The sequence below is a fragment of the Lutra lutra genome, chromosome 18 (assembly GCF_902655055.1).
Source record: "Lutra lutra chromosome 18, mLutLut1.2, whole genome shotgun sequence".
NCBI classification, from domain to species: Eukaryota; Metazoa; Chordata; class Mammalia; order Carnivora; family Mustelidae; genus Lutra; species Lutra lutra.
Genome location: NC_062295.1, coordinates 22994897 through 23016434, shown reverse-complemented (window position 1 = coordinate 23016434; position 21538 = coordinate 22994897). Strand labels below are relative to the sequence as shown.

At 42.9% G+C, this 21538-nt stretch overlaps 1 protein-coding gene across 3 annotated transcripts in view; it reads left to right on the top strand.

Annotated features, from left to right (window-relative positions):
- Positions 1-10930: 10930 nt before the first annotated feature.
- Positions 10931-21538, top strand: part of TMEM219 (transmembrane protein 219) — a 47326-nt gene continuing 36718 nt past the window's right edge. Inside the window, exon 1 of one of the 3 annotated variants that reach the window (XM_047712934.1) lies at positions 10931-11092. In XM_047712934.1, coding sequence (XP_047568890.1) covers positions 10946-11092 — 147 coding nt within the window. In that variant the 5' untranslated portion in view covers positions 10931-10945. The remainder of the gene's footprint in view (positions 11093-21538) is intronic. The other 2 variants (XM_047712931.1, XM_047712930.1) reach the window with 2 other exon arrangements.

Sequence of the window (21538 nt, the reverse complement as noted above, 5' to 3'; positions counted from 1 at the left end):
CCCGGGATCACGACCCGAGTCGAAGGCAGAGGCTTTAACCCATTGAGCCACCCAGGTGCCCCAAATAAAATAAAATCTTTTTTTTTAAAGATTTTATTTATTTATTTGACAGACAGAGATCACAAGTAGGCAGAGAGAGAGAGGAGAAAGCAGGCTCCCTGCTGAGCAGAGAGCCCAATGTGGGGCTCGATCCCAGGACCCTGGGATCATGACCTGAGCCGAAGGCAGAGGCTTCAACCCACTGAGCCACCCAGGAGCCCCATAAAATAAAATCTTTAAAAAAAAAAAAAGAAAAATAACAAAATTGGAGATCTCACACTTTCTTGTTTCAAAATGTATTACAAAGCTATAGTGATTAAAACAGTGTGCCAACTGGCGTAAGATAGACATATACACCAATGGAATAGAACAGAGAGTCCAGAAATAAACCCTCAAACATATGGTCAAATGATTTTCAGCAAGGATACCAACATCATTCAATGGGGGAAAGCTCGTCTTTTCAACAAATGTTGTTGGGAAAACAGGATCTCCACATGCAAAAGAATGAAGATAAACCTTTACCTTACCCCATATACAAAAGGTCATTCAAAATGCATGGAAGAACTAAACATAAGACCTGAAATTATAGTCTTAGAAGAAAACATAGGGGAAAATCTTCATGATGTTGGATTTGGCAATAATTTCTTGAATATGACACCAAAACCACAGACAAAAAAAAAAAAAAAAAGATAAACTGTACTACAGAAAATTTAAAATTTCTGTGCATCAAGGGACACAATCAACAAAGTGAAGAGACAACTCATGAAATGGGAGGAAATATTTGCCAATCCAGTATCTGCTAAAGAGTTAATATCTGGAATATATAAAGAAATCCTACACTTAACAACAGCAACAACCAAAAATTAACCTGATTAAAAAGTAGACAAAGTGCTTAAATAGGGGCGCCTGGGTGGCTCAGTTGGTTAAGTGGCTGCCTTCAGCTCAGGTCATGATACCAAGGTCCTGGGATTAAGCTCCATACTGGGCTCCCTCAGTGGGGAATCTGCTTCTCCCTTTCCCTCTGCCCCTCCCCCTGCATTCCCCAAAGAAGATATACAAATAACCAACAACACATGAAAAGATGCTCAACATTACTAATCATTAGGGGAATGCAGATTGAAACCAAAATTAGTTACCACTTTGTATCTATTATGCTGGCTACTATAAAAGGGGGGTGGATAGCAAGTATTGGCAAAGATACAGCAAAACTAGCCTTGTACACTGCTGGTAGGAATATAAATTTGTGCAGCCATATGAAAAATAATATGGTGGCTCTTTTTTTTTTAAGATTTTATTTATTTATTTGACAGAGAGAGGAGACACAGCCAGAAAGGGAACACAAGCAGGGCAAGTGGGAGAGGGGGAAGAAGACTCTCCATTGAGCAGGGAGCCCGATGCGGGGCTCAATCCCAGGACCCTGGGATCATGACCCAAGCTGAAGGCAGACGCCCAACAACTGAGCCACCCGGGAGTCCTGTATGGTGGCTCTTCAAAAAGTTAAAACTAGACCTACTGCATGATCCAGCAATTCCACTTCTGGTTATATACCCAAAAGAATTGAGAGCAGAGTCTCAAAGAGATATTCGCCCACCCATATTTATAGCAGTATAGTCACAAGAGCCAGAAAATAGAAGCAACCCACATGCCTATCAACAGATGAATATCAGGATAGACAAAATATGGTATCTACATACAATGAAATATTATTCAGCCTTAAAAAGGAAGGAAATTCTTGGCATCTGGGTGGCTCAGTGGGTGAGGCCTCTGCCTTTGGCTCGGGTCATGATCTCGGGGTCCTGGAATCGAGTTCTGCATCGGGCTCTCTGCTCAGCGGGGAGCCTGCTTCCCTCTCCCTCTCTGCCTGCCTCTCTGCCTACTTGTGATCTCTCTCTGTCAAATAAATAAAATCTTAAAAAAAAAGAAGAAGAAAATTCTGACAGGTGCTCTAATATGGTGAACCTTGAGGACATGATGCTAAGTGAAATAAGCCAATCACAAAAAGACAAACACTGCACGATTCCACTGTTATGGGGTACTAAAATAGTCAAATTCATAGACAGAAAATAGAATGGTGGTTGCCAGGGGCTGGGGGGGGAAGGAGAATGGGGAGTCATTATTTAATGACAGAGGTTCAGTTTTGCAAGATGAAAAAAGTTCTGGAGCTGGATGGTTGTGATGGTTGCACAAAGTGAATGCACTTAACACAACTGAACAACACCTTAGAAGTGTATTATACACTTAAAAATGGCTAAAATGCTAAGCCATAAGATTTATTGTACGTGTATTTTGCCACAATTAATAATTTTAAAAGAAAGAAAAAACAAAACAAAACAAAAATTCCAAGCAGCCTTGGATTTTAGAATTCCAAGCCACAATCTTGGATTTATCCTTATAAGCTCATCCCAGATATTAAATCAGTTCAGATGGTAAATTAATTACCTTCACCCATCCAGCAAGCTGATGAAAGATAAAAAACCAAATATTTATACTGCTATTGGTTTACACTTTCAGGTTAACTCATGACTTTAAGGTGCATCAGAAATAGAAGTTCTAACTTAGAAAATCAGTGTGGCATTATTATGTAAAATTGAACACTCATATATGCTATTGTGCGGGTTCTGGGCCTGTTTGCCCTCAGATCCACTTCTCACAGTCCTCTGATGTGCTCAGTTTTTGACTGGATGATTACCACAGGCTGCACATCTCGGGCAACCATGTCAGCTGGCTTCCAGTTCAAGCAATGGAAAGCAATGGAGGGAGACTGTAAAGCAGATGAAGGAAGGAAGAAGCCAGGGTATTTCTCTTCCAGCACCCTCCTCCACCCTCATTCCCATCGCCATGTCACGTAGCTTCCTCTGTGATGACTGTAGCTTTCACATGGGTCCAGGTCCCACGGGAGAGGCTAGCCATAATTCCAGCTTCTCCAGATAACCTTGGCCCTGGGATCTGGTAACGCTTTGTTCCACCATCCTAGGTAGCAGTGGTAACAGGTTTCTGCTATTGTTAATTTTTGGCTTGCCTTACCATCTCTCTCTCTCTCTCTCTCTTTTTTTTTAAATATTTTATTTATTTATTAGAGAGAGAGAGAATGAGAGAGAAAGAGAGAAAGAGCATGAGAAGGGGATGGGTCAGATGGAGAAGCAGACTCCCTGCTGAGCAGGGAGTCTGATGCAGGACTCGATCCTAGGACTCCAGGATCATGACCTGAGTCAAAGGCAGTCGCCCAACCAACTGAGCCACCCAGACACCCCGCCTTACCATCTCTTGTTAGGCTTCTCAGTCATTGGTTATCATACCCCTCAGCAATAAAAAGGAACAAACTATTAAAACATGCAACAACTTAGACCTCCGGGGAGTTATACTGAATGAAAAAAGCCAATCACAATATGTTCCATACTGTATGATTCCATTTATATAACATTCTATAAACGCCAAAATCATGGAGATGGAAAACAGAGTAGTGGTTGCCAAAGGTTAAGATAGGGGTCGGGGTAAGGAGAGGGGATGAGTGTGACTATAAAAAGATAATATGGGGGCTCCTGGGTGGCTCAGTGGGTTAAGCCTCTGCCTTGGGTTCAAGTCATGATCTCAGGGTCCTGGAATCAAGCCCCACATCGGGCTCTCTGCTCAACAGGGAGCCTGCTCCCCCCGCTTTCTCTGCCTGCCTACTTGTGATCTCTCTCTCTCTGTGTCAAATAAATAAATAAAATCTTTTTTAAAATTGTTTTAAAAAAGATAATACGAGGGATCTTTGTGGTGAAGCAACAGTTTTGTATCTCGATGGTGATAACGTGATAAAATTCAGTATGCGCACAAACACAAATGAGTGCACGTAAAACGGATGAAATCGGAATTGTCTGTGGATTGTCCCAGTAGCACTTTCCTGATTGTAACCCAATACTGTGATGATGCTAGATGTTACCATCGGGATTGTTATCATTTCTTTGGATAAATGCCCAGCAGTGGAATTACTGGAATTACTTGTGGCTCTATTATTATTTCCAAATAAAAAGTGATTAAAATTTTAAAAAGAAACAGAGATTTCCCGACTTCTCCCTCTAAAATGGACAGCACATTAAGAACTTTTAGATGTTTTGTTGCTATCTAAGAGGTAAGCATAGTCAAAGTGGAGTTTAGCAAGAATGCTCCTTGATATTGCCGACACAGCAGAGATAAATTGACAACATTGAATGAACATAAGTGGGGGTGACTTTCGGTAATGCAGAGGATGTTTCCAACGCATATCCTGACTGCCAATGACATATCCCTGCAATGCTATAAAGGTAGGACATGGACAGGAACCAAAGCCTCCAGGCCGTGTGAACAACTCCAAATGAATCATGAGTATATTCTGGTTATTTTTGTTTACTCTCAGGACAGATTGAGACTTTCTCTTGCTGGAGAGCTAACACATCCTGGTGGAGAAAAATGACTTGAAAATTTAAAATTCCCAAGAAGGGGTTTCAGTTTATCTCTCTGGTAACAGAAACACATATTTCCCTGGTACCATTATTTTCTTAATTGACTTGGAAAATAAATTTTTTATATCATCTACCATCTTTGGCAAAAATAAGAGAACTAAAGAAATATGAAAACTCATGATTATCAAAACTCTTAGAAACCCCAAGCCCTCTCTCTCTCTCTCTCTCTCTCTGCCTGCCTCTCCGTCTACTTGTGATCTCTCTCTGTCAAATAAATAAATAAAATCTTAAAAAAAAAAAAAGAAGAGTCGCGGGCTCAGTGGGTTAAGCCGCTGCCTTCGGCTCAGGTCATGATCTCAGGGTCCTGGGATCAAGTCCCGCATTGGGTTCTCTGCTCAGCAGGGAGCCTGCTTCCCTCTCAGCAGGGAGCCTGCTTCCCTCTCTCTCTCTCTCTCTCTCTCTGCCTGCCTCTCCGTCTACTTGTGATCTCTCTCTGTCAAATAAATAAATAAAATCTTAAAAAAAAAAAAAAGAAAAAAAAAAAAAAGAAACCCCAAGCCACTGTACCACAAGATCAATCCCCTCTAGGATCCACAAGTTTTTTCCTTCTGCACTAACTGCCTCGGGCATCTGGGAATTACTTCAATCCTAGACTGATCCCGCTGTAAACTTACAGGACTAATTTCTGCAGGGACTTGTATAATACCTCCAGATTTATCACCAATAAGAACAAGCTATAATGTCAAAACACCCGCCTAAGCAGCATGATCTGATACTTGGAGATTTGGTCTTCTGGAAAAGGATCAAGAAAAAACTGCCCATGAGCCTCTACGGAAAGGACTTTTAACAGATAAGTGACACAAAAATAAATTCCCAAGTTGTTGATCCCAGGGCTTATATTACCCAGATAAGACACACATCACTTTCTCCCGAGTACTGGGCATCTAGTTCATTAGGGGACCTCACACTGAGGATTCTTAGCAATTCTCTTAGAAGTTGCTGACCTTGGGCAGTGTCTGTCTCAGGTGATGAAACAAGATGCTAATTGAACAGCTTCTGCAGAAGACAACAGAACAAGATTGATACTTTGGTTCTTCAGTATCTTCTTCCATACCCTTTGTTCTCTGAGAAATCTTAGCTGCTTTTGTCTTTAACACCCCCTCTTTAACTGACTGAAGTTTTCTTAATATGATCTTCTCTGTGGGGGTACCGGGGTGGCTCAGTTGGTTAAGCATCTGCCTTCAGCTCAGGTCATGATCCCAGGGTCCTGGGATTTAGCCCTGCATCCAGGACTCTCTGCTCAACGGGGAGCCTGCTCCCCCTTCTCCCTCTGCCTGCCTCTCTGCCTACTTGTGATCTCTCTCTCTGTCAAATAAATAAATAAAATCTTAAAAAAAAAAAAAAGAAAAAATATGCTGCTGCGTATTTCTTAGACCTTAGCTACTGCTCTGAGTTTTTTTTTTTTCTGATAGGTAGGCAATGCTCAATTATTTTACACAATGTGCATATTATAAAAATATTAAAATCACATATTGAAAGTTATCACTAATCCGGGGCGCCTGGGTGGCTCAGTGGGTTAAGGCCTCTGCCTTCGGCTCAGGTCATGTCGAATAAATAAAAATCTTAAAAAAAAAGTCATTTGAAAGTTATCACTAATCCAAGTATAATATACCATTTTACTTTATTTTGATTTTTTAAAGATTTATTTATTTGTAAGAAGAGAGAGAGAGAGAGAGTTTCGGGGGAGGGGCAGAGGAGAGGGATAGAGAATTCTCAAGCAGATTCTCTGCTGAGTGTGGAGCCCAATGCGGGGCTCAATCCCAGGACCCTGAGATCACGACCTGAGCCAAAATCAAGAGCCATTGCCTAACAGATTGAGCCACCCAGTTGTTCTACAATATGCCATTTAAAATTTATTTTTATTTTTCTATATTTATTTATTTTTAAAAAGATTGTACTTATTTATTTGACAGAGAGATCATGAGTAGGCAGAGAGGCAGGCAGAGAGTGAGGGGGAAGCAGGCTCCCTGCTGAGCAGGAAGCCTGATGCAGGGCTCGATCCCAGGACTCTGAGATCATGACCTGAGCCGAAGGCATATGCTTACCGCACGGAGCCACTCAAGCACCCCTATTTTTCTATTTTTAAGGTACAGTTGACTTATAATGTTATTATGTTGGTTGCAGGTGTACAGTGTAGTGATTGGACAATTCTGTACATTACTCAGTGCTCACTACAATAATATGGTGTAGTCACCATCCAACAATATTATATTATTATTGACTGCATTATTATTGACTACATTCCCTATGTTGTACTTTTCTTTTTTTTTAAGATTTTATTTATTTATCTGATAGATCACAAGTAGGCAGAGAGGCAGGCAGAGAGAGAAGGGGGGGGAAGCTGGCTCCCTGCTGAGCAAAGAGCCTGATGCGGGGTTCGATCCCAGATCCCTGAGATCATGACCTGAGCCGAAGGCAGAGGCCCAACCCACCGAGACACCCAGGTGCCCCTCTATGTTGTACTTTTCATCTGCATGACTTATTTATTTAATAACTGGAAGTTTGTACCTCTTAATTACCTTTATCTATTTTGCCCATCCCCCCCCCCCTTCTCCCATCTGGCAACCACTAGTTTGTTCCTTGTATTAATGTTTCTGTTTTGGTTTGTTTGTTCATTTCCTACTTTTTAGATTCTGCATATGAGTAAAATCACATGGTTTTTGTCTTTCTCTATCTAATTCACTTAGTATAACACACTTTAAGTCCATCTATGTTGTTGCAAATGACAAGATCTTATCCTTTTATATGGCTGAGTAGTATTCCATTGTTTATGTATATCACATCTTTTTTATCCATTCATCTATTGGTGGACACTTAGATTGCTCCCATATCTTGGCTGCTATAATGTTACCATAAACATAGGAGTGCATATATCTTTTCAAATTAGTGTTTTCATTTTCTTTGGGTGAGTGCCCAGCAGCAGAATTACTGGATTGTATGGTATTTCTATTTTTAATTTTGTGAGGTAGCTCCATACTGTTCTCCACAATGCTTGTGCCAATTCATGTTCCCACCAACAGTGCGAGAGGGTTCCCTTTTTTCCACATCCTCACCAACACTTGTTATTTGTATCGCTCTGAATTTTTTTTTTAAAGATTTTATTTATTTATTTGACAGAGAGAAATCACAAGTAGGCAGAGAGGCAGGCAGAGAGAGAGAGAGGAGGAAGCAGGCTCCCTGCTGAGCAGAAAGCCCGATGTGGGGCTCGAACCCAGGACCTGGGATCATGACCTGAGCCGAAGGCAGCGGCTTAACCCACTGAGCCACCCAGGCGCCCCTGTATCGCTCTGAATTTAACTCATTGTTGGATGTGTTGCCTCTCCACCTAATCCTGCTGACAAAAAAAAAAAAAAAAAAAAAAAAAAAAAAAAAGTAGTAGCCTCAAATACTTTAGAAGGCAGATCCTTCCACAAGTCCTTTCTGGTCTTAAGTTTTCTTCACATAATTAATTCCAAAGTTTGGTCCTATAAAAATTTGGATCTGGACAAAATGTTTTTGCTGAGGTCATTATATCTGTACCAGTTAAACCTAGGTTATCAGGAATGGGAACTAATGTTGGGGCTATTCTTGCTACAGACACTCTAACCTACTTACAGTAATTGTGTAACTCTGCTCGAGGAATCTGTCCATCTCAAGAGTACAAAAACTGGTATATACTTATTGTGATAAATGATATTTATTCTTCAGTTCAACCTATGCCTCACTGGGATCCTATTTCTTATTTAGAGATCAAGCTTTTGCCTCCTGCTAACTTATCCTACACATTCAGGGTGATTGTTAGAGCCTCTCAGATATTTCCAACTATCACCTCTCCAGTGGGTCATGTTTTTCTGACAATGGTACCTAGAAATCTCTGAAATGAGACAAGAACAAGCTACTCAGGAAAACTCCCAGGAGGGGCAACCTATTCCCTTACCATGCATATAATATGAACTTCATTTCCCTAAGAAGGATAATACTTCTGGAGAAGATGATCCAAAACTTGTCTTTAACCTCAGCAGACATCATAAATGACACAACATCTACTTGGAAGCCAACAACCGATTTAAATTTATTAACCCAGGGGAAAGTTATGGTTTAGCAAACACCTCTTGCTGCACCTACATAAATACAGGTCAAGTAGAAAAGTCTGTGACTATGCTAAAAAAAGTCACCTCAATTTCTAAAAAAGACAAGCTGGACTTTGGGTCATGTTTTCATTGCCTGGATTTGATAACCTAGAGCCCTGTCTTCAGGGCCTATTACAGGAAATAATAACCATTTTTTCTTCTGGTAGTTTCCAGGAAGATAGTCGGCTGATGTACCATCTTCAGAGTCTTAAATGCTACTGTGCAACCATCATCATGTCAGAGAACTCAACAACTCTAGCTGTAACAAAAGGAAAAGGTGAGACGGACCTAAGTCTAACTATGGATGTTTTCTCCACAATCTCCTAATGAGCAAAGTCTTGGGAAAGGTGAAGAGCTGGGTAGTAGACTAAAGTCCTGAGGCTGACTTCATCTGCCCTGGGCTAAGAGGGAGGCTGAGACAGAGAAGGCATCCTCTGACAGCCTGGAGCTGGCCTGGCACTATCATCAAGGCTTCGGTGTTGATAGGAGCCAGTATGACACTGACAACTAGACTGGGTTCTCTCTCTCTCTCTTTTTTTTTTTAAAGATTATTTATTTATTTATTTGACAGGCAGAGATTACAAGCAGGCAGAGAGGCAGGCAGAGAGAGAGAGAGAGAGAGAGGAGGAAGCAGGCTCCCCGCTGAGCAGAGAGCCTGACGCGGGGCTCGATCCCAGGACCCTAGGATCATGACCTTAGCCAAAGGCAGAGGCTTTAACCCACTGAGCCACCCAGGCGCCCCAAGACTGGGTTTTCTCTTGATGAGCATGAACAGTTTCACAAAACACCAACACAACAAGACAAAGCCTCCACTGCGACAGATCAAGACAAAAACAAGAACATTATCCAAACAGAAACGACCCAATATCCTCATCCTGGCTAATATGATAATTATGCTCCTTTATCAATTATAATTTTAGTTTTGCTCCTTTTTTCCCCCACATTTCAGATAAAAATTTTTAAGATATCCAGGAGTACCTGGGTGGCTCAGTCAGTTAACTGTCTGCCTTCAGCTCAGGTCATGATCCTGGGGTCCTGGGATCGAGCCCCGCACCTGGGCTTCCTGCTCAGCAGGGAGTCTGTTTCTCCTGCTCCCCCTGTTTGTGCTCTCTCTCTGTCTCTCTCTCTCTCTCTCAAATAAATAAAATAAAAATTTTAAGCAATCCAATCTCAGAACTATCCCTTCTTCCTCATAGCATTCAAACCGGCAAAGGCCCTTTCCTTGAGTCCTTGAGTCTTCCCCAGAAACCTAACACAAGCTCAAGTCCTATAAGAAGTCATTTCTAACACCTTATTACTGAGATGCCCTACAATTTCCCATACTGTGTGGTCTCCCTTATTGCAATGAGTCACCAAGCCCAATTTTGTTTAATTATAACTGTATTCTCGGTGCCCTTTGACAGGAGGGCATTGTCACTGGAAATTGGCAATTGACTTTTTTTTTTTAACTGAAAGATATTGATTTTTATTTATTTTTTATTTTTAAAAAGATTTTATTTATTTATTTGACAGAGAGAGATCACAAGTAGGCAGAGAGGCAGGCAGAGGGAGAGGGGGAAGCAGGCTCCCCACTGAGCAGAGAGTCCTATGCGGGCTCGATCCCAGGACCCTGAGATCATGACCCGAGCCAAAGGCAGAGGCTTTAACCCACTGAGCCACCCAGGTGCCCAAGATATTGATTTTTAAAAAGTTAACTCAAAACAAGTTTCAGGCAGTCTGAAACAATACGGTACAGGTCTATGGTTTTTATTTGACCCAAGGGCTGCCGGTTTGGAACTTTCAGTTGGATGATTCCTTTCTGGATGTAAAGATGAATGCTACGAATAGTTAACAGCCAGTAAATATCTAAGCTGACCCAGGGATTGAACACATACTTTCGCATGTACTGTTTTTTTTTTTTTTTAAAGATTTATTTATTTATTTATTTGACAGAGAGAGAGATCACAAGTAGACAAAGAGGCAGGCAGAGAGAGAGAGAGAGAGAGGGAAGCAGGCTCCCTGCTGAGCAGAGAGCCCGATGCAGGACTCGATCCCAGGACCCTGAGATCATGACCTGAGCCGAAGGCAGCGGCTTAACCCACTGAGCCACCCAGGCGCCCCGCATGTACTGTTTTATTTAATGTTCTTTTCTACTTGAGTCATTCAGAACTCTCTGAATTCTATTCATGCTGTGCCATTTGCAAGATTGCCTGCTGCATGTCTGACTATAAATGAGGTCAAATCCCTATTTACAGGACGATGCTGATGTATACAGTTTCCTTCCCACTGTGAGCCTGTAGCCATAGGAACTGCGATCGAGTACACAATAACACCTCCATGATCAAATCCCCGAGGAGCAGAGTTCATTTTCATGAAGCTGGTCTGACTGGTGAGCAACCTGGGGGACTTTCTGGGCTTCGCAGCAGTGTGCCGCCTCCTGACTTTCAGCAGGCTTTGGCGGAGGAGAAAGCAGAGCTGTCTCAGGTATGGGCTCCTTTTTTAAAAAAAATATTTTATTTATTTATTTGACAGACAGAGATCACATGTAGGCAGAGAGAGAGAGGGAGAGAGAGGAGGAGGCAGGCTTCCCGCTGAGCAGAGAGCCTGATGCGGGGCTCCATCCCAGGACCCTGGGATCATGACCTGAGCCGAAGGCAGAGGCTTTAACCCACTGAGCCACCCAGGTGCCCCTCAGGTATGGGCTTCTTATTGGGAGCTGGGACTGGAGCCAGGCAGGAAAAGGCTGTGGGGAAAATTCTTCCAGCTATGCTATTCCCGAGGAGAAAGCAGGAGAAGGGCATTGTACACCAGGTCCCATGGTCTCTGAAGGCTTTACCAGTTCTCTGAGTGTATGAATGGTGCCTAGAATATAGGATTCTGCCATCACCCAGGGCATTGGCTAGAATCTTTCAGGACCCTTCCAGCACTAGAATCATAGGAGCAAGGGACCCAATTCTATGATAGCTTTGGCTTGTGAAAGTGGGAGGGAGCAGAAGAAATTTTAGGCTAATTGTTGGAGTTTATACCCCACTAACTCACTTCCTTTTCTGTAGCCTTGCCATTTCCCATACAATATGCCCTTCCCTCTATTCTCCAAAAAGTCCGGGGACCTATGACGTTCTCTAACTGCCTGAGGTGAGCCCTGGGAATCTTAAGCCCACTCAGCCCCTGACTTTCCCCTTTCCTCTGCTCTGTAGACCAAGGTTTCTGCCTCAGTTCCCCTGAATGTCAAAACAGTTTCCCTAGGACTGGAGCTAGCCCTGACTCCTTGGCATTCCAGACTCCCCTGGCCAGTGGTGGCCCTTGGAGTCAAGACTGCCTTCCTGTGCTCGTAATGTGAGGCTGAGCCTTGCTGTAAGAAACTGATTACACAGAACCCCAATTCTGAGAGTCTCTGACTGCCCCTCATGTACTATGTGGGTCGTAACAGCCTAAATCAAGATGCTTTGGGTATAGTCCCGTGCGCCATGGCCACATCGCTCAAGGAGTGGCTCTATGCCAGATCAGGTTCCCAGTCCAGATCTCCAGTGCTAGTCTTGTTCTCTTTACCACCAGACCATTCCGCTAACAAGACATCTCTCTGGCCAAGCTGCTCATTTTGAAAGAGATGACCAAGGAAGGTAACGAGATAAACGAGATAAAGACAGAGACAGAGACAGACAGAGAGAGGGAGAGAAAGAGAGAGAAAGATTAGGACAGAGGATCCTAAAAAAGATCTGTCATTTTTCAATCAATCAATCACCTAAAACATAATGGAGGTCTGTATCTCTTCTCCTTCCTTGCCCATATGTACCTATGAGGCTTCTTTTTATTTATTTAAGATTTTATTTATTTGTTTGACAGAAAGAGACACAGCGAGAGAGGGAACACAAGCAGAGGGAGTGGGAGATGGAGCAGCAGGCTTCCTGCCGAGCAGGGAGCCTGATGTGGGGCTTGATCCCAGGAGCCTGGGACCATGACCTGAGCTGAAGGCAGACGCTTAACGACTGAGCCACCCAGGTGCCCCTTCTTTTTATTATTTAGAAAATTTTTAATTATTATTGAAAGGCTGATACACATGATAAACAATTCAAACAATAACAGAGTATGCAGGGGCGCCTGGGTGGCTCAGTGGGTTAAAGCCTCTGCCTTCAGCTCGGGTCACGATCCCAGGGTCCTGGGATGGAGCCCCACGTCGGGCTCTCTGCTCAGCAGGGAGCCTGCTTCCTCCTCTCTCTCTCTCTGCCTGCCTCTCTGCCTACTTGTGATCTCTGTCTATCAAATAAATAAATAAAATCTTTAAAAAAAATAACAGAGTATGCAGTATAAAATATGTTTCCCCCCAACCCTGACCTCTAATTCTCCTGTCTAGAGGCAGCCCCTGTTCAGAGTTTCTCCTTTATCTTTCTAAAACATACTACATACATATAGATACATTAGATACATGTGTATATCTAATCTCCTCCTTTTTGTGAAACACACATATTAACGTGCTATTTGTTTTCCTACATTATACTGTTTCCGCTTGAATGAACTCCACCTAGAGCTTGTAGACACGTCTCATCCTACTTAGCAGATGGATCGTATTCTATTATGGCCCTACTGATGGGACAATTCCACTGGTTCTCTTTGTTTGTTTTGTTATTATAAACAATGCTGTGATGAATATCTTTGTAATACATCTTGAAATACATGTGTAAGTTTGTCAGATAAATTCCGAAAGGTAGAATTTCTGTGTCAAAGATTGGGTTCACCTTGGAAGATATTTCCACTCTGTCCCGCCTGGAGCTTAAATCAGTTTAGACTCCCATCGACGCTGAGGGTGGGCCCGTTTTCCCATAACCTCAACAACAGGGTATTTCCAGACACTCAGTCTTGGTGTGGCCTTATTATTTTATTCATCAAAATAGTACATGTTGGGGGCGCCTGGGTGGCTCAGTGGGTTAAGCCGCTGCCTTCGGCTCAGGTCATGATCTCAGGGTCCTGGGATCGAGGCCCGCATCGGGCTCTCTGCTCAGCAGGGAGCCTGCTTCCCTCTCTCTCTCTCTCTCTGCCTGCCTCTCCGTCTACTTGTGATCTCTCTCTGTCAAATAAATAAATAAAATCTTTTAAAAAAAATAGTACATGTTGGGGTGCCTGGGTGGCTCAGTGGGTTAAGCCGCTGCCTTCGGCTCAGGTCATGATCTCAGGGTCCTGGGATCGAGGCCCGCATCGGGCTCTCTGCTCAGCAGGGAGCCTGCTTCCCTCTCTCTCTCTCTCTCTCTCTGCCTGCCTCTCTGTCTACTTGTGATCTCTCTCTGTCAAATAAATATATAAAATCTTTAAAAAAAAAATAGTACATGTTGTTAGGTCCTGAGCTGTGCGCAAGAATGTAGAAATTAATAGAACAGGTCCTAAACCTTGCCCTCATAATCCAGACATGCCAACTACAATATTATCTGGAAAATGCAACAACAGTACAAGGTACAAAGATAAATCAATGAAGGGAGTGGTTCATTTCATCTGTTTGAGGGAGAGTGGGGTTTGTTCACAGCTAGGGGAAACTTAGTGAAGAACCCAATATCTGAGATAGGGTTTTTTTTTTTTTTAAGATTTTATTTATTTATTTGAGAGAGAGACAGTGAGAGAGAGCATGAGTGAGGAGAAGGTCAGAGAGAGAAGCAGACTCCCCCATGGAGCTGGGAGCCCGATGCGGGACTCGATCCCGGGACTCCAGGATCATGACCTGAGCCGAAGGTAGTCGTCCAACCAACTGAGCCACCCAGGCGTCCCCTGAGATAGGGTTTTTTGTTTGCTTGTTTGTTTGTTTTTTCTGAGATAGGTTTTGAAGAATTCATTTATTTAACAAACATGTGCTAAAGGCCCCAGATGTGCCACACAATGTCCTGGGTTCTTAGGATATATTAGTGACAAAACAAAGATTCTTGTCCTCGTGAAGCTTATGTCCTAGTGCATCAATAACGAGTAGACATAACAAATAAGTAAATTATATTGTATGTTGCAAGGTGATAGGCACTATGGAAAAACAAAAAACAAAATAGTGTAAGAGGATAAGGAGTGTCCATGGTAGATGGGGAGGTGAACAGTAATTTTAAGTAAGGGGGTCATGTATACCTTGTCAAGGAGATGGTTTTTGAACAAAGACTTGATAAAATCGATTTAGTTAGGAAATAGCGAAGAAAAAGCTTTCCAGGTAGTGACAACAGCCAGCACAAAGGCTCTCCGGTAAGTGTGGGCCTGACATAAAAAGAGCAGCAAGGAGGCCAGTAGACTAAGGCAGGGGAAGGACAGTAGGAGAGGGGGTCAGAGAGATGATATAGGCTTCAGGCCCCTGAGACAACTTTGGTTTTTCCCCTAGGTAAAATGAGAAGTCATTGCATGGTTTTAAGCAGAGAAGCAACATGATCTTCCTTTAAAAAATTTTTTTTAAAGATTATTCTGGATCAGGGCACTTGGGTGGCTCAGTTGGTCGAGTGTCCAACTCCTAATCTCAGCTCAGGTCTTGATCTCAGAGTCATGAGTCCAAACTCTGCATTGGGCTCCATGCTGAGCTTGGAGCCAACTTAAAAAAAAAATTATTATGGATGTTGTATTTAGACTGTGGGATGGGGACAAAGGTAGAAGCAGAGAGTCCAATAAGTCAGATATGAGGTAATGGGAGCTTGGACAAACATGGTGGTAGCAGAGATGGTAAGAAATGGTTGGATTCTAGATATGTGTTTGAGGTGGAGTCATAGAACTGGAAGTGGCATGAGAGAGGAAGAAAGGAGTTAAAAGTGACCTCAATGGTTTTGGCCTAAGCTACTGGGGAAAAAAAAAATGGAGTCACACTCAACTGAGATAAGAAAGCTGAAGGTAAGGCAAGTTTTGGAGGAAAGACTGAGTATTCAGTTTGGGAAATGTTAGTTTCTGAAACCTATTAGACATGCAAGTGGAGATGTCAAGGAGACGGTGAAATATATGAATGTGGGGGCGCCTGGGTGGCTTAGTGGTTTAAGCCTCTGCCTTCAGCTCAGGTCATGATCTCAGGGTCCTGGGATCAAGCCCCACATTGGGCTCTCTGCTCAGTGGGGAGCCTGCTTCCTCCTTCTCTGTCTCTGCCTGCCTCTCTGCCTACTTGTGATCTCTGTCAAATAAATAAATAAAATCTTAAAAAAAAAAAAAAGAACCTCCAGGGAGTCTTGATTTCCCTGGACGGTTTAAAAAACAAACAAACAAACAAAAGAAATATATGAATGTGGAGTTTAGAGACAGAGGTCTACCCCAGAAATATAAATTCAACATGTAAATGATGAGTCTGGGGTTTTTCAGGCAGACGAGGGTGAGGAGTGATCCACATGGAAGAAACAGCTTGAACACAGGCATAAATATTTGAATTAGCAACTTATGTCTGGGGAACAATAAATGTTCATCTCTCACTAGGGTTTAAAGTACAAGGGGTTTAGAGCCGTAGAGGATGGCGCTGCAGGGGTCAGCAAGAATATGACTGCCAAGGGCCTTACGGGACAAACCAAGAAGCTTCAATATTACCATGAAAGCAGTGATTGACGAATGAGCAGATGGGTATTTCAGAATGCATCTGAGAGAAGGAATTCTGGGGAACAAGTCTGGAAATGGTTAGTCCTGGCAAGAGAGGTGTTGAGGACCTGCACAAAAGCAGTGGAAAGGCAGAGGGAAGAGTGTATTTGAGAAATATTTGTAGGGCTTCACACTGATTAGATATGAGGGTTCAGGAGTCAGGAAGAGGCAAGGACGATTCCAAGGTTTTGGGTTTGGTAAGAGTGCAAGTGGTGACGTCAGCCAAGACAGGGAACAGTGGAGGTGGAGGGGAACAGTTGCAGACAGAACATGGGCTCACTGTGAGTCCTTTTAGATATGGTGAGTTGGAGGTGACAGTTGGATGTTAGATATATTAGCCAAAAGGCTTACTCTTGGCATTTTGGATCCATTAGAATTAGTCATCAGAGGATAATTAAAACTATGAATATGAGTGTGTTTCGAATGAGGGAGGGGAACCAGTAGAGAAGAGTCCTTGATTTCTCTCTTTCCTTCCATCACCAAGTCCCATTGCCTCTGGTGTCTTCAGTTCAACGACTTTTCTTCAATCCCATGTGATGACCTTGGCACTAGCCCATCGTATCTTCCTTGCAAGTTGGGAATTGTTCCTAATTTCCTCTTTCCCACCATCGCCTCCTATCGGCCCATTTCCTTATAGTAGTCAGAGTGATCATTTAAAAACGTATATATTATCATATCATTATTCTTCTTAAAAATCTCCATTGGCTTCCCGTTCCTCTTTATAATAAACTCCAGTCTCTTTACAATGGTTGGCAAGGCCCTAGCCCTGGAGTAGCTCTCCAACCTCTTTTCATACCACTCTCCCCTCATTCATGTTGTGGTCACACCAGCTCCCTACAAGCCAGTCCTTTCTTCTCTGGATCTTTGCACTGCTGTTCCTTTTATACGGAATGCTCATCTCCCAGACTTTCATACAGAAAACTTCAGGCATCAACTCAAACGTCACCTCCACGCACCCATACACACATAAAAGAACAACCAAAAAAAAAAAAAAAAGATCAGAATACCTCTCTGACCTACTTATTTAAAACGACCTCTTATTCCCTATATCTTTGTATTCATTTCTTTCACATCCATTTCAAAATTACTTGTTAATTGTCTATCTTTCTCACTACAATGGAAGTCTTTATGAGGTCTGGAGTATTATCTAATTTGTTCCCCACCATAATCCTAGCATCCAGGCACAAAGAGTTGCTCTGTAAATTTTTGTTGAATGAATTCAGGTGGAAAAGCAGAGAAGGATGACTGAGGAGTTGAGAGGGGATCTAGAGCCCAGTGAGGGGATTGGCCTTGGGCGGGAGGAGGGAAACATGCATGTTCCTCTGTGAACAGAGGCAAGGAGGAAAGTTTGGATGAGTATGCAGGGAAGTGTGTATGTGGGCCTTGGGGGTATGTAGCAAGCGCAGGAAGTTCAAGGACTTCATGATTGATGCCCTCTTTCTGATGTGGTCATCAGCTGATGGTCAGATGGAAGTTTTAGAGGTTGGGTAAAGGATTTGAGGAGAGTGGGAGAGATTTGAGACAGTGACTGAGAATGGGAGAGGGAACTCCCCCAAATTTGTAGACTACCATGGGGCAGCTGCCAGGTGAGTGTTGAGGTTATACAGATGAGAAGGATGTGAAACTTTGCTTTCAGGAATCTGCAATCCAAAGGAGATAGACTTTGTCCAAGAAAGCTGGGAGGCAGGGAGATGGGTACTATAATGGTGAATGTTATGGAGGCATGTTGAGGGTGGAGACTCCATCCTGGGAGTGGGGAAAATCATTACAGAATCCGTGCCCTTCGAGGTTGGTCTCAAAGAAAGAATGTACAGGGTAGAAGTAAGTGTGTTCCACGAAGAGAACGGTACTAGCAAAAGCACGGTGGTGTGGAATGCCTGGAGTGAAAGATGGAAGGTGATGCAGGAAGGCAGGGTTGAGGCTAAGTAGCGAGGGTTTTTGCATGCCCCAGGAATTAGAGCTTAACTCCTGGGTCAGCAGAGGTCTTCAGCGGAGCAGCGGAATCTTGACATTGCACTTTTAGGAAGTTAACCCAATAGGCAACGTGGGTGTTGGATTGAAGGGAGGAGAAACTGGAGGCGGTGAGAAGGGTGGGGAGACAGCTGCGGTGGTCCCAGTGAGAGAAAACGTGTTCCCTAAGTAATCAAAGGCAGTAGGCTTGCAGAGGAAGGGAAGGATTTCAGCTTTGATGATTGGATGGAATGCGGGGGTGGGGCGGTGGTGAGAGGGAAGGTGGAGTCAAGGCTGACAGCTTTCCTGCTTGGGAGACTGCCTGAATGATGGTGCTGTCACCTGAGAAGAAGATACAGCAAGAGAGGGTCTACTAAGCACAAGTTAATTAGCTCAGTGTTTTAAAAAAAATTGTGGCAAGGGGCACCTGGGTGACTCAGTGGTTAAGCGTCTGCCTTCGGCTCAGGTCATGATCTCCCGGTCCAGGGATTGAGCCCCAAGAGGGGCTCCTTGCTTAGCGAGGAGCGTGCTTCCCCCTCCCCCTCTGCCCCTCCCCCCACCCCTGCTTGTGCACGGGCGCTCGCTCTCTCTCTCTCTAATGAATAAAACCTTTAAAAACATAAAAATAGGGGCGCCTGGGTGGCTCAGTGGGTTAAGCCGCTGCCTTCGGCTCAGGTCATGATCTCAGGGTCCTGGAATCGAGCCCCGCATCGGGCTCTCTGCTCAGCAGGCAGCCTGCTTCCTCCTCTCTCTCTGCCTGCCTCTCTGCCTGCTTGTGATCTCTATCTGTCAAATAAATAAATAAATAAAATCTTTAAAAAAAAAAAACATAAAAATAGGGTCATCTCGGTGGCTCAGTTTGATAAGCATCTGCCTTCGGCTCAGGTCCATGATCCCAGAGTCCTGAGATCAAGCCCTGTGTAGCATCTGGCTCCTTACTCAGCAGGGAACCTGCTTCTCCCTTTGCTTGCCATTCCGCCTTCTTGTACACTCTCTTCTTCTCTCTCTGGCAAATAAATAAAATCTTTTAAAAAAATAAAAATTAAAAAATAAAAATAAAATAAAATAAACTGTGGCAAAATACATATGCAATTTACCATTTTAACCATTTTATTTATTTATTTTTTAAAAAAGATTTTTATTTATTTATTTGACAGAGAGAGAGAGAGAGAGAGAGAGAAAGCACACAAGCAGGGGGAGCTGTGGGCAGAGGAAAGGGAGAAGCAGGCTCCCTGCTGAGCAGGGAGCTGGATGTTGGGCTCTATCCCAGGACCTTGGGATCATGACCTGAACTGAAGGCAGACGCTTAACCAACTGAGCCACCCAGGCACCCCCATTTTAACCGTTTTAAAGAGTACAATTTAGTGCCATTAAGTACATTTACAGTGTTGTACAATCATTACCTCTATCTAGTTCCAACATATTTTCATCACCCCCAAAGGAAACCCCAGATCCATTAGGCTGTTAGTTGCTAGACCCCTTCTGCCCAGCCCCTGGCAAGCACATTCAGTCTCTATGGATTTGCCTATTCTGGATATTTCATATAAATGGAATTCTACAACATGTGACCTTTTGTGTCCAGCCTCCTTCACTGAGTATAATGTTTCCTGGGTTCATCCATGTTGTAGCCGTTGTCAGTACTTCATTCTCTTTTTGTCTCCATCATTTTTATCGTGGTAAAATATACATAACATAAGGTTTACCATTTTAACTACCTTCAAATGAACAGTTCAGCTTATGTTAATTAATTGAAATTTTTTAAAGATTTTATTCATTTATTTGACAGAGAGAGATCACAAGCAGGCAGAGAGGCAGGCAGAGAGAGAGGAGGAATAGGCTGCCTGCTGAGCAGAGAGCCCGATGCGGGGCTCGATCCCAGGACCCTGAGATCATGACCTGAGCCGAAGGCAGCGGCTTAACCCACTGAGCCACCCAGGCGCCCCAATTAATTGAATTTTTAAAAAGTATACAGTTCAGTGGCATTGCGTGCATTCACATTGTGCAACCATCACCACCGTCCACCTCCAGAACGTTTTTGATTTTCCCAAACTGAAACTCTGTACCCATTAAATAATGACTCTAAAATCTCCTTTCCCTCAAGCACCTGGCAATCACCATTCTACATTCTGTCTCTGTGAATTTGCCTAGTCTAGGGACCTCATATCAGTAGAATCATGCAATGTGTGTCTTTTTGTGACTGGCTCATTTCATAAAGCATAATGTCCTCAGGGTGCCTCCATGCTGTAGCCTGTGTCAGAATTTCCTTCCTTTTAAAGGCTGAATAATGTTCCAGTGTGTGTGGGTGTGTGTGTTTTGTTTATCCATTCATCTACTGATAGACGATTGTGTAATTTTACCTTTTGGTTATTATGAATAGAAACACTGTGAACATTAGTGTATAGCTTTTTGTTTGAACACCTGTTTTCCACTTTGGGGGTATATGCTTAGGAGTGGAATGGCTGGGTCATATGGTAGTTCTATGTTTCATTTATTGGTTACCTGTCTCAGTGGCTTTTCCATTTTCCATTCCCACTACCCATGTACAAAGGTGTATAAGGGTTCCCATTTCTCCACATCCTCACCAACACGTGTTATTTTCTTTTCTTTATTACTATTATTATGGCCTTCCTAGTGGATGTGAAGGATTATGTCATTGTGATTTTTTTTAAGAGATTTTATTTATTTATTTGACAGAGATCACAAGTACGCAGAGAGGCAGGCAAAGAGAGAGAGAGGGAAGCAGGCTCCCTGCTGAGTAGAAAGCCCGATGTGGGACTCGATCCCAGGACCCTGAGATCATGACCTGAGCCGAAGGCAGCAGCTTAACCCACTGAGCCACCCAGGCTCAGTCATTGTGATTTTGTGATTTTGATTTCGCCCGTCATTGTGGTTTTGATTTGCATTTCCCTAATGACTAATGATGCTCAGCGTCTTTTCAGGTGCTTATTGGCCATTTGTAGATCTCCTTTGGAGAAATGTCTATTCAAGTCCTTTGCCCATTTTAAAAGTTGGGTTGTTTTTTGCTGTTATTGAGTGTTTAGGAATTTTTTATATAATCTATATTAATCCCTTATCAGATACATGATTTGCAAGTATTTTCTTCTGCGGGTTTTGTTTTTACCCTCTTGGTAGTACTCTTAAATACACAAAACTTATATTTTGATGAAGTCCAGTTTACCCTTTTTTAATTTTTGTTGCTCGTGTTGTTGGTGTCACATCCAAGAAATCATTGACAAATATGTTATCTCAAAGAGTTGCTCCTCTGTTTTTTCCTGAGATTTTTATAGTTTTAGCACTTAAGTTTAGATCTTTGATTCACTTAAGTTAATTTTTTAGAAAGATATTTATTTATTTATTTATTTATTTATAGCACAAGGAGGGGGAGGGACAAAGGGAGAGAGAGAATATCAAACAAACTCCACA